The sequence below is a fragment of the Quercus lobata genome, chromosome 5, assembly GCF_001633185.2.
Source record: "Quercus lobata isolate SW786 chromosome 5, ValleyOak3.0 Primary Assembly, whole genome shotgun sequence".
Lineage (NCBI taxonomy): Eukaryota > Viridiplantae > Streptophyta > Magnoliopsida > Fagales > Fagaceae > Quercus > Quercus lobata.
This window is the reverse complement of record NC_044908.1, coordinates 59055577-59069652: the sequence shown is the minus strand read 5'-3', so window position 1 is coordinate 59069652 and position 14076 is coordinate 59055577. Positions and strand designations below refer to the sequence as shown.

Sequence of the window (14076 nt, the reverse complement as noted above, 5' to 3'; positions counted from 1 at the left end):
GTATACATTTGGGTATTAATTAGAATTGTTTTCAAATGATTGTACCAATAAAAGTGAATGTGTATAAATTTTGTGCACGGGTTAACGACTAGTTCTTGTAAAATTAGAACTTTGAATTCATAAACATTTTTTATGGAAAAGACGAGAAAAATAATTAATATTTGACATGGTAAAAAGAAATTTATAAGTTCCCAGACCGAAGGAATTCACTCTTTATACAGTAAAAGGATAGTATATAGAAAGAGACAACTTAAAGAGAGAATAAAATGGCATGCAAGCATTTAATGACCTAATTTTACCTCTTCTATATATATATATCTCCAGCAAAACCAAGAGGGCCATCAATTCAAAGCCAAACAAGAAAGGCAAATAATCTCTTTTTTCTCTAGTTTTCTAACCATGGAGGGAAAGAAAACTAAGGGAAGGCAGAAAATTGAGATGAAGAAAATAGAGAATGAAGATGATCGTCTTATTACTTTCTCAAAACGTAGATCTGGTATCTACAAAAAGGCTAGTGAGTTGGTGACCCTATGTGGTGCTGAGGTTGGTGTTGTGATTTTCTCACCAGCAGGAAAGCCCTTTACATTTGGTCATCCCTCGGTTGAGTCTGTGGCCAATCGCTTCTTGAGACAAAACCCACCACCTGGTCAAGGTGACAACACCCATCCCTTGGTGGAGGCTCACCGGAGGGTGAGAATCAATGAGCTCAACCAGCAGTACAATGAGCTGCTCAGCCTACTCGAAGCCGAGAAGGACCAAGGGAAGGCACTCCAGAAGCTGACAAAGGCAAGGGGAAACAAGGGTTGGTGGGAGGTTCCAACTGAGGAGCTTGGCTATCAAGAGCTAAAACAAATGAACGCTCAATTGGAGGAGCTTCACAAAAACCTGTGCAACCATATGAAGGAGAAGGCTTTTGCTGGCGGGGCGCTCCCTTCGTCCTCTACCTATTTTCCTGGAAATTCTTCCCAAGGATCCATCCCGTTTATCCCTAATGCCAGTGATGCTGATCCTCCCCTTCCTCCCAGCTATGGCTATGGACCAGGGAACTTCTGAATGAGTATGGGCCGCTTGCAGCAATGGAACATGGTAGTTCTGAATGAGTATCTTTGAGGTTTTAGCTTTTCATATATTATGTTTCAGGTTTTATACCAAAAAAAAAAAAAACTGAATCTATCTTCTTCTTCTTCATTTCCTTTTTGGAATATGTAGGGGATATAATGATCCTATGATTTGTAGCAAATTATGAACTTTCATATTTTCTTGTTTGTCAAATAACTATGCAGCTTTTCTTGTTTGTCATGTCTCAAAAGATATATTCTCACAAACCAAAGTCAGAAATAAGGGTTTCAATAGAAGGGCTTCAAGAGAGAGAGAGAAAGAGAGAGGAGTAAGTTACCACACAAAACCCTAAGAAAAGTTCCCGCTCTTCTCTTTAGGGAGATTAAAAAAGAAAAGAAAAAAGAAAATGATTGAAAACCGGAGTTTAGATGATTTTTTGTCTGTTGTATCATTTAATCTTGTCATCTTGCTGAAATTCTAAATAGACAATTTATTGAATGCTTGTTTGTTTGTGCTTATCTTAGAAAGCAAGACATATATACACATTTAAAAAAAAAAAAAAAAAGGTTTTACCTTTTCTTATGTATTGTTTAGTTAAATCCCCACATAGTTTGTTTGTTTCACCAATATAAACTATACTAAACCCACATTAATGGTTCATTATGTTATATATATGTTGGATTGGCATATTGTTCATATAAGGCAGTGGTGGGAGAGTGAAATTACCAAGTCAAAATATGAACTACACACAAATACATAAACCATTGAATCCACAAATATATATATATATATATACACGCACACACCACCGCATGATTTCCTTTATGGTGTCCCGAATCAATAACTTAAATCATTTTCATGACTTCTAGATTATTTCAGTTAATGTTCTTCCACTTGCTTCAATTGGGAAGATAATTTTGCGCTTTTTCCCCCTTAGTTTTTATCTAAATTTTCAATCTTGAAAATAATTTACTTGTAATTTATAATTTAGTAGTAATATGTGCATAATATTTAATAGTAATGATGATGGGATGGTCTTATCTTAAAGAGTGAGCTGGTCATCTCAACTTTCGTATTAAATATTAAATTAGGTCACCTGGCACCAAAATTAAGAAAACTAAAATGGACACTTGGCGCAAAAATAGACTATAATTAAAAACTAGATTGAATTCAATTTGAATTCAAATCATATTTCATTTTAATATATTATACTATAATAGTCTCATCATGCGCGCTTTACGCATGCAATGAAACTTTTTATTTTTTTGATCTAGTGTCATAATTTTCATTTTTAAAAAACAAACTTTGGATAAGTTTGTTTTGAAGACATAGATTGGTAAGAAAGTGTCATATTTTGTAGGCATTTTAAGTGGAGTTGGAAATATATTTTTACCAGGTTGTCCTCAAGTTTTTTTTTTTCTTGTTAAATGTAATGCTTAGGGATATTTCTGAACCACATAAAAGTCTAATCCAAAGAAGGAAACCCTCTTATAGATAGCATATATTTGTAATAGTTATATTGTGATTTCTTTATCCAAAATTATCCCTCGACTTTTGTTAACCCTAAAAATAAAATGATGATATGAACAATATCTTTGTGTCAACCAAATAATTTCTACATAGTGATGCAATACAACATGTGGAATAGAATTTCCATGTAAACTAAAATAGTGACATGAAAAGTTAATCTTTTTCACATCAACTAATAGCATTACCCGTTAAGCTTTTCCTATCCATTAAAAATATATTTAACATTGAGTAGTATTTATTACATACAAATTGTTTTACACACACTCCTAAAAGAAATAGAAATCTTGAATTTAGTTGTGACTTATGATTTCAGCTTCTTTTGGAGTGTTTAAAATAGTTTGTGTGTAACAAGTTTAACCCTTTAAAAGATTGTCATCTATTATATTGCATCAACATGCCAATAAAAGTTCTAATAGTTTTGGCATCAACATCAATGTTAGTGATGAAGACTCATTTCATGTCAACAAAAATGTTGACGGAAAAGAAATCTAAATCTTTTTTTTTTTTAAAGTATATACTGACTTTTCGTTGTAGCTACATGATAATGTTATAGAATCCAAGACAACAAGAAAAAACCTATCTGATAAATCCAATCTTAAGTCAAAAGTGTCCGCATTCTACTAGCCCAAGGATGGATACAATCAAGTTCTGAACTAGAAAATACGTTCGAGGATATAGTTATGTCTTAGGAAGGTGTAAGACACCGCACTTCATCCATTCAGTGATGATTCCTTTATTTTAACTATTTCTCATGTAAACTATTTATGTTTAATAAATCAGACTATTGGTTTCAAATTCAGAGGTGTATGTTCCAAAGTTTCATGCATCCATTAAGAATAATGCATTTGGCTGAAACCAATGGTTTTGACGAGGGTTAATTGCAAAACATCTACGTTTTATCATTTTTGGAAAATGTTTTAGGGTTTAGGACTTATAGTGAGCCTAATGGTATTCTGATAAAGTTTTAGTGAAGTCTAAGGTCAATATGGTGAATTCCATAGCTTTGGGGGTATTTTTTGTTAGAAGTATGGGTTAAATGATTAAATTTACCATATCCTAAAAGTTTAAGCTTAGCTTTGGGGACAATCGTTAATTTAACATGATATCAGAGTATGAGATCCTAAGTTCGATCATTGTCTCCTCTATTTTACTTCCCATTTAAATTCCCATGTGTTGGGCCTCATCTATTAAAAGGTAATTTTGGCCCACACATAAGAGAGAGTGTAAGTATTGGTTAAATGATTAAATTTACCATATTCCAAAAGCTTAAACTTTTGGGACATTTGGTAATTTAACAATTTTTTTTAGTCATTTCAATAAAAATTAGGGTGGAGGGATCTAATCATTGTAGGCATTTAGGTAAACTTGGTGGAGTTAAGTAGTAATGTGGTCATTTTGGTGTTATAAAGGGTATTTTTGTCAATTTGGGGTCCTAAGTAAATATTGGCAATTTTGGGTGTTTGTGGGTATTATGGTAATTTGCGAAAGTTAGCTAGAGGGGTTTCATTGTCATGTTTTCAGGCTCTACAAGTATTTTGATAATTTTTTTTAGAGTTCTAGTAGTACTATATGGTTATTGTATGGGGTCTTCTAGTAATTTGTGAAGATTAAAGCTATTATGGTAATTTTTAGGGCTTTGGGTTTATTATGGTGATTTTGAAGTTATGGGATAAATGAGAGAGCACACATAAAGGTCTACATAGTTGGGTTTTACAACCTATATTTACAGTGATAAAACTCTTAAACGGCTACATATTATATTAAAGACTTGTATGTATTACAATGAATCCAATGTAGGATTTATATATTAAAGAATGAGGTTATATAAGTTTGTTCTACAAGTATATGAGCCTACGATTAATTTGGACCACTTGAGCCATAATATATGAAATGGTTGGAATGAATGGAGAAGCGGGTATTTATAGATTTGGAAAAATGTAATTTTCACAGCACATGTTGAGCAGCTCAAAGTATATTCTCCACCATTTAAATTGTAATCCAAATATCTTTCCATCTCGTCTAAAATCGCCCCTTTGACTAACCACACCCTTGAGAATATATTTTGGAAAGCCTTCCTAACCTCTATTTTTGGTGACTTGGATTTGATAATAAGGTTGTGAAGTCTACATTCCCATGCCACCATGCTTGAACAATTTGGCCCAACGGTTGAGAAGTGTTCCATGCTCAAAATCTTGTCTAGTAGAATATATTTCGCGCTCTTTCCAACAAGGCCTGGCTTGTGTCAATCTGACAACGTTCGACCCTAGTTTTACCTTGATCAGTTTGAAGTCAAACTTTCCAACACTTATCAATAAGTGTTTGAGACGTTCTCTCCTTAAATTTGCGCTAAATTGACACAAAGTGATGATTCTTCCATCCAATAATTTTTTTTTTTTTCCTTTAACTCGGGTCCCAGGCACAATTTTGATAAAGACATGATTTTTGGATGATTAGGCCACTTAGAAAAATCTCAAGAGGGTGTGAATGAAGTAGTGACAGAGTCAGGATTTTACTTCGGGAGACAAGAATAATAGACATTCATTTGAAAAATATTTATTGATATTAATAAAATAAATAATTATATTCATATACCTATGAAATTGACATACAAAATCCAATATAAATGTAAGTTTTAATTTATTTTTCATACCTAGTTTAATTTACTCTCACTCTTGACATTTTTAATCAATTCATAGTTAACAACGATTCGGAAAAAAAAACATAGTTAATAAAAATCAAATTAATATATTAAGCATAAAGTACAAACATATAATTTGATTCCTTAAATTGAGAAAATAAGTTATTGTAAAAAGCATTAAGAATAGAGTGACATATATGTGTGTCTCACAACCTTAGCATATACTTAAAATATGGATTTATACAAAAATTTTAGAGATTGAAACTATGAAAAAACAGTGCGATGGAAGACAAAAATGTTAGTAGAGAATATAGTGTTTTAAACTTTTAATGATTTTAAGGATACTTCAAATTTTACTACATAAACCTACAAGTTGGTATACAATTTAAGCATTCATCAATTATTCTGTTGAAGTAGTACTGACTATTCTTTTCAAAAAAGAAAAAAGAAAAAGTAGAGCATTAGCTATATATTATTGCAGCAGATTTAACATTTTCTTTAAACTTTTAGTGTCATGTACATAAATGGATTTTTTTTTTTTTTTAATTATTGTTATGTGGGTCTCGTCCATTTGAATTGAAGGGGAGGGAGGAGTAGTAGAGTAGAGTTCGAAAATTAGCCTAATTTTCAACCAACTCTACTTTACTGTCCCTTACTCTCCCTCCCTCCCCTCTTAATCCAAACAGGCCAGAATTGAATTCATTGAATTTCTGTGAGAAACCATTGAAAGTAAATAAAATTTTGAGTTTTAAGTGGAACCCACTCAATAGTCGTTACTTTTATTTTTTTTTTAAATATTAAAAATGGTGCTCTTTTGCATAGAGTACATAAAATCTTTAGTGTCAAGAGAAAATTCTTAGGTATTCTCGGAGCATGAATAAATGTTGCTTCTTCTTCTAAAATTCATAGTGAACCCCACTATGAATCTAATGAGTGAACTCCACCATAAATATGAAAGGAGGAAACATCATTCTTTTTACTTCAGAAATACCTAAGAATTACTCAGTTTCAAGGCCTATTAGATCTATTACAAACATAATACCACGATAACATTGGTTGTGAATTTTTGAGGAGGTCAGGGAGGGCAAGTGCCCCCTCTCACCCCATGGCTCTGCCAGTGATATGAAGTGATAACAACTATGTCATTAATATCATAACTCTAAACAAGGAAGTCAATATCGTACCGGAGGCTATACCGGTTTGGCGAGTGGTACGATATATTTCGGATACCGGTCAATACCGGTGTACCGTTTCGGGTTTATCGCTATTATTATTATTATTATTATTATTATTATTATTATTATTATTATTATTATTATTATTATTATTATTATTATACATACTTGATTATTTATTTAGAATTATTTATAAATCTATATAAGAATCCTTAAATTTATAATAGCATATTTTTCTAAATTAATTGCTTATTTTTAATATGATTAATTTTTGCTCAAATATCAAACCAATAATGTAAATTGACATACTAGATTGTAATAATAATGAAAGATAAAAAGATGATATTAATTATTAAAAAAAAAACATAAAATTGCTTACCAAATGTGAGTGGCAGCCAACCTAAAAGTCAAAGCATGTTGGAAATTTGAACTCATTAGAGTTCACGTGGGTGTGTCAGAACTCACACAAAACAACTAAACAAGAGCCACACACAAAACTAAAACTCACACAAAACAATTAAACAAGAGCCACACACACACAGCTAAAACAGAAAGCACAAGAAGAGAGTTTAGGGGCCGTTTGGATTGAGTTTTTTGATAACTCAATTCTCAGTTTTCATAACTCATAACTCAAAAATGGTGGGACCCATAGCAAAAAGGTTGTTTGGCCAAACGATAACTCTGTTTCCATAACTCTGTTTCCATCACTCAATTCTCTGATTTTTGAGTTATGAGTTATGGAAACTGAAAACAACAAAAGGCTGTTTTCAGTTTCCATAACTCATAACTCAATGGCATTTCCGTAAATAAACACACATGAGGGACCCACAGCCGCAACTTTTGACCACCTTTTGACTTTTTTTTTTTTCCTTTTTCTTTTTCTTTTCTGGGTTGGCGTTGGCTTTTTTTTTTTTTTTTTTTTTTTTTTTTTTTTTTTTCTGGTTGGCGTTGGCTGTCTCTTTTTTTTTCTTTCTTTTCTGGGTTGGCGTTGGCCTTTTTTTTTTTTATTTTTTTTGGGTTGGCGTTGGGCTTTTTTTTTTTTTTTTTTTTTTTTTTTTTTTTTTTTTTTTAAGTACCTAGACTCACCAACTAGTGAAAAAAAAAAAAAAAAAAAAAAACCCAGACCGAATAGCCAACCCAGGAGGGGAAAAAAAAGAAAAAGAAGAAGCTGCTAGTGAAAAAAAAAAAAAAAAAAAAACACTGTACCGTGACAGGTGTGGGCCCTCCAAATAGTGTGAAAAATAGTGAGTGATGAAAACTGAGTGATGAAGGCAAACGGATGTGAAAAATTGAGTGATGAGTGATGAGTGATGAGTGATGAGTTATGAGTGATGAGTAATGAGTGATGGAAATTGAGTGATGGAAATTGAGTGACGAAAATTCCATACCCAAACAGGCCCTTAGTCTTGGTCAAAACTGAAGAAGAAGAAAAATAAGAAGAAGAAGAAGCGGCTGGATGTCTTCCCCAGTTTTTCAAACACACAGTAAAGCAACAAATTATTTCTCTCTCACAGCTTTGGCCTTAACTTGCTCTACCTCTTTCTCTCCCTTTCTTACTTTTTCTCATCTTCTTCTTCCTTTTCTTTTTCTTTTTTCTTCTTGTTTGTACCGGTCCGAAACATTTTTACCGGCCGAAACAGCCGGATTTCGCCGGTAAGGCCGGTACAAGACCGGTACGACCGGTATTTTTTCCGGTATGAAACAATAGGTGTACTTGTACCGGTGCACTGGTCGGTACGATATATACCGGCCATATCGGCCGGTACGGTACGAAATTAACATCCTTGACTCTAAAAGTCATGCTAGCTTTTCTTTTTCCCTTTTTTTCATACAATAGGGAGCTCAAATAGAGAGTGTTAGGTGAGTGCCACATGTTAAAAAAGGAAAAGAATTAAAGAGTGTTAATTGAAGCAAAAGTGAAAAAAAAAAAAATAGTGTGTATGAGAACAAAAAAGAAACAAATGAATTTTTTCTTTTTTTTAGCCTTGAGACCTATACAAAAAGATTTATTATTGCATTTGGGGTGGATCTCGAGTTAGGAAAAAGCTTAAGAGAAATAATGTAATTAATTATAATAGTTGAATTTATTATCAAATCAGTATTGAAGTGTGGGCTGGCTTCTATGGATAAATATGCGGGGTTGACACGTGGTTTAATTTACATGGATGTTTAATTTACATAGATGATGTACGGGAGGCATATGGATGATACATTGATGAATAAAAAATCCATAAGGTAAGAGAGAGCAAGTAGGACTTGTTCATAACCCACAAAGAGGTATTGAAACCCATAGAGAGGTAAAGACTCATACGTGAGGAGGATATTATTGAGTATAGGAGTATGAGTGAAGTCTCATATTGAATAATAATGAAAATAGTGAGTGGTTAATATAATATACATAATTGGGTCCAAACTCATAGTGTTAAGTTTTTTTGGATTAAGTAATGTCTTTACCCAATTAAAATCTCCCTGAAAGTATTCTCTCCCCAGCAGTGATAATGGGTAAACATTGAACCGCAAGGCTCTTTAGTCCTATGCTTCTATCATCTTACAAAATAGGCGCAGTCGCATAAAGTCATTATTAATTAACACCATGCTTTGTACTCTGATAAGTGATAACTGAAGCATTCAAAATGATGTGATAACAATCCTATATGAAAATTTTGGTTTTGGTACAAGGTTTTTAATATATATATTGGAACAAGATAGACTAGATAGTGACGAATATTTTTTAATGCATTTACAAGAAAGGACAAAACTCCCTTACAAAAACAGCAATTTCAAACATGGGATCCGGAACCACTGCATTTGATAAGGTTCTCACCCGTCCTTGCCAATTTTGAGCCGCCGAAACCACTGTTGTTAGTGGTATAACCATTTTATTAGTTAGTCGTTAACTCATACAAATCACTTGCCTTTTTTCATTGGAACCATCATTCAGGAAATTTAAATGCCACAGGTTTTTTTATTTAATTTTATTTTTTACAATAAACTCTATACCCAGAATCCCCCCCCCCCCCTATTTTCTTTTTTTCTTTTTCTTTTTTATATTATTTGATAGTTACAAGTAAAGAGGATAGGGTTTGAAGTATGGAGGTACATCTTTATTGAAAATAATAAAAATTACTAGTTGAATTACAAATATTTCGGCAATTAGCATTTTTTTTCTTTTCTATATTATTTAATAGTTGCAAGGACGCACGTTTTTATTGTAAACATCAAGAGTACTAATTGAATTACAAATTATTCGTCAAGTAGCATAATTATTTAACCAATTCAAAAGAGCCTATGGTTAGGTGGCTAGCTGAGACAAGATGCACACCCAATAGTATTGTGGACTAGCCACACGAGGAAAATGTTTTGAAGGGAATATATTTAAGAAAATTAGCTTGAAATTTAATTTTTTTTCCTCAGAACTTTATGTGGTCAGCAAGAATTAAGTGATACCAACCAAAACTAATTAAGTTGTCACACAAAATAAGAAAGATAGTCAAAAGCCTTCCATATTATCAATGAAAAATCATATATAGAAACAATGTAGGATTAATTGTCCAATATTAGAAACACAATATAAGTTCCTAATTCACACACATCTCTCTTCACTCTCAATTTCTCTCATTTTTTCTCAAAAAAAAAAAAAAAAATTCTCTCATTTGCTTTTTGAATCAAATAGTTTCAAAAATTCTTATCCCTCTCCCTAAAAACTTCTGGTGATTTAGATAGGATCGATAGGGATAATGGGAAGGCGAAAAATCGAGATGAAGATGGTGAAGGACAACAGCTCCAGACAGGTGACCTTCTCCAAGCGCCGGACTGGCCTTTTTAAGAAAGCAAACGAGCTTGCAACTCTGTGTGGCGCAGAAGTTGCCATAGTTGTTTTCTCTCCAGGAGGTAAGCCATTCTCATTTGGCCACCCAACTGTTGATTCAGTGTCAGACAGGTTTCTAAATCAGGACCAAGAAGTACCAAATGTTAAGGCTCGTGCTGGTTCTTCAAAGAATGCAAAGGTTGACAGGCTTAATCAGCAACTTGTTGATGTGATGAAGCGACTACAAGCTGAAAAGAAGAAGGCACAGAGTCTTGATCAGAAGGCTAAGAAAGCAAAAGGACCACAAAATTGCCAGACTCAGATCGATGAGCTCAGCTTGCATGAGCTTGAAAAATTGAAGGGATCGCTGGAGGAGCTTCGTGAGAATGTAAAAGCTCGAGTATGTGAGATGGAAGCTTCATTTTCGTTGCTGCTCTTGGCACAGAAACCTATCCAAGAGGCTGATATGTCAGTTTCTAAAAAAGCTAATTGAGTATACATGTATTTGAACCATATTCTGTATGACTTTTTGTTAAGTTAATGGTCTGTAATCCTTGAAAAACTTTCCCTATATGTGCTAAATGATCAAAATGTCTCTTATGTATCTCCATTGTTGTAACTTTTGAATGATTGAAAATTATTATCGGTATATCCAATTGTGTTTGCTTGGACAAGAACAGAATTATGGGCAAAAAACGCATATTTACACATGTTACTTAGATAAATAAGTAGTATAAATCACTTATAGGTAAAACTAAACTTGAAGTGTTTATCTTTATGGTTGATTGATGTTATCTATATAATATTTACAAGTAAAAACATAAAATATATTATTGCTACGATTTTGTATAGGCACTTCAACCCATTAATTCGATTCACTTCAATCGTAAAATCTATTAGTTAATAATTAAATGAGTTAATTTAATTATTTTACCCCCTCTCCAACTCACCTATGTCATATTATACTTTAATACTTCTTTTTGAGAAGATATTATACTTTAATACTTGGATTTCTTCTGCTTTTTTCTTTTTGGGTAAACTTATTTTATGAATTTTTTGCTGATATAATTTTTTATTCCATAATCTATATATATATATATATTAATAGGTAAAGTTAAGAAAAAGTTGAATTATAATTTGAAATTAGAATCAAATTTTGTGCCATGTGTCTAAATTTATGTGAGGACCACATCATAATTATTTACTTAAGTTTGTGTCATACACTCATTTAATTTTTTTTTAATTTTTGTGTCAAGTGAATTAATGAGTGCAAAATACTAAAAATCTAATATTAATGAATTATAAAATTTATAATAAAAAAACCAACCACATATGTTCAATAAAAATCACTACATAACAAAAATCACTACATGCTCTATCTTATTAAAAACTAGAAAAAAAATGATCATAAGTAGTATTAAATTTTGGTAATGATTTTAATATGTGACTAATTATGTTTACTTTTTCAAAAAAATAATTTGACTAATTTTTTATATTTTTATGATAAAAATTGTGTTTAATTTTAAATGTATCTATATGCATGTGTTATATGCTATTTTTTTAAAAAGTAAGACTTAGGTACAGTATTTAGGTGTTGTTCCTTAGGTTTCCTTTTTAAGATTCTGTCATGTGGATTTTTTCTCATGAGATGGAAGTATATTTTTTAGTTAAATAGTCACATGGCTAAATTTTAAGAGGGAAATTTAAGGAACAGTGCTAAGGTATTATACCTAAGTTTTGTTATTGTTTTTAATAATTTGACTAATTATTTATATTTTTATAATAAAAATTATATGTTTAATTTTAAATGCATCTATGCATTTGCATGGATTACATGCTAGTTACAATTAATACACCATTACCTCACAACATTCATTTGGAAAAAAAAAAGAAAAAAGAATAGAATAAATGGGTTTTTTTTTTTTTTTAAATGTTTTAGCGTCAATTGCAATGTTATAATAAAATATATGTGTACGTAAATTTTGTTTCCTTTGAAATCAAATTCTGGCACTGAATCAGAGTATACACAAGCAATTAGGCTTAAAAGTTGAGCAGCCTTGTATTTGAATCGTATTCCTTCTTAGTTAGGAATTTGGTTGATTACTTGAGCATCTGTGTTTGAATAGAATATTCTTTTTTTTTTTTTTTTATGTACCATGAATAGAATATTCATAATATGTGCTAGAAAATTTTAAAATCGGCTATTATATTTGTCTATCTTTTTTGGATGTGTTCTCATAAAATTATTCTCGAAGGCAATTTCTAAGATGAAGAAATAAACTAAATAATTTTTCAATTAGTTTGTAATATGTCCCTCAAAAAAAGAAAAGAAAAAAGTTTGTAATAAAAAACATACTAATTCCGAGATGTGAGAGTGTGAGACTAAAAACCAATTTCTTAAGAACATAATTTTACCCAAAACAAAAAATTATTAAGCTACCAAAAACCCCAATTTAAAGAATTCCATCGCACCATCTCTCCTGAGTTCAGCATCACCACCAAAACCATGACCTTACTCCAAGGCCCGAATAAGTAAGTATTCATAGAGTACAATAATGTGATATTCTTTATTGACTATACATGAAAGAAGATAAAGTATTCGATAATTATATTATGAGAATACTTAATAATTTTCATGCATAAGTAACTTCGGCCCAATCCCTTGGTATTGTTGGGTTATACATTAAAACAAAGCATGAAATCAAATATTCCGTGTGATATGTAGCGGGATTTAGACCAAGTGCTGAAGCCAAAGTGGCCCAAATAAACAGCAATTGACCTAAGGCCTTTCTTTTACAGGACCAAAACCGAAGTGGCCCAAATAAAAACTTCCTCGATTGTGTTTTGGTGAAGTGATTGGTAGACCCACAACAAACATTCAATTAAGACACAAAGCCCCTAGGTGTACATTTCTTATCCCATTGAAACTTCTTTCAATTCCTTTTTGTCCTATTCTTTTGAAAAAAAAAAAAAAAAAGATTGACAATCGGTCTCACCTTTTTTTTTTTTTTTCGCCTTCCAGGTCTCTTCTTCTTATTTTTTATTTATTATCATTATCTTTTTCCTAATGCTTCTCTTTGCTTCACATATGACTGGGCTGGATCTCTCAAATTGGCCTACCATGTAGTTTTACCTTGCCCTTGTAAATTGTTCAACATGTACGCTAATAACCTTTATTATCTGTAAGACAAAGATAACTTCTAATCAATCACAAATTAACGTAAAAGTAAAGCTAAAATATGTAAATATGAGAGTCTTTTATTGTATATATTTCATGTGGATCAAAATCCTACAAAGAATTACCTAATAATCCTCGACTTGGTGGTATGATAAGTTCATGACCATCGGATCATTGAATATGGAGTTATAAGAAGTGGAAGTAACTTGATATACACAATGAATCCTATATTAAATTATATTATATATGTCATATTGTCATTCCAACTTAGGAATTTGATTTTCTTATAAAAAAAGAAAGAAAGAAACTCATGAATATGATCCTATCAATTGTTTTTTCCTTCCAAAAGAACACTGAGATAATTAGTAATTTTTAGGATAAAATATATATTCAAAGTTTTATAATATATTATAAATATTCGGAAAACAAGAGATAAAAATTAAAAAGAATGAGAGCAACCACATTAGTTAGTCTAAAAATTTCCGTCTATTTTACATTATCACATTTCCAAAACATCCACATCAGTTTATCTATTTTACAAATCTATTCTAATTAAATAATATTATTTCTTATTTATTAATATTTATTAATACTCATTCTCTCTCATAAACACCCATTTTTACACATTCACCCGTTCCTCTCTTTCCCTCACTCTCTTCCTCACAACTGCCTCACCCAGCTCGCCATC

The 14076-nt window shown here is 31.6% G+C and overlaps 2 protein-coding genes across 2 annotated transcripts; both read left to right on the top strand.

Annotated features, from left to right (window-relative positions):
• The first annotated feature begins 399 nt into the window (after positions 1-399).
• LOC115990804 (agamous-like MADS-box protein AGL62) lies at positions 400-1053 on the top strand. Its single transcript, XM_031114588.1, has one exon. It carries the CDS (start codon positions 400-402, stop codon positions 1051-1053), a length of 654 nt encoding a protein of 217 aa, XP_030970448.1.
• Positions 1054-10139: 9086 nt separating this feature from the next.
• Positions 10140-10703, top strand: LOC115990803 (agamous-like MADS-box protein AGL29). Its single transcript, XM_031114587.1, has one exon. The coding sequence runs from the start codon at positions 10140-10142 to the stop codon at positions 10701-10703; it is 564 nt and encodes a 187-aa protein (XP_030970447.1).
• The last annotated feature ends 3373 nt before the right edge of the window (positions 10704-14076 follow it).

Coding starts and splice junctions, on each gene's coding strand:
- LOC115990804 (XM_031114588.1), top strand. CDS start 400: ATGGAGGGAAAGAAAACTAAGGGAAGGCAGAAAATTGAGATGAAGAAA.
- LOC115990803 (XM_031114587.1), top strand. CDS start 10,140: ATGGGAAGGCGAAAAATCGAGATGAAGATGGTGAAGGACAACAGCTCC.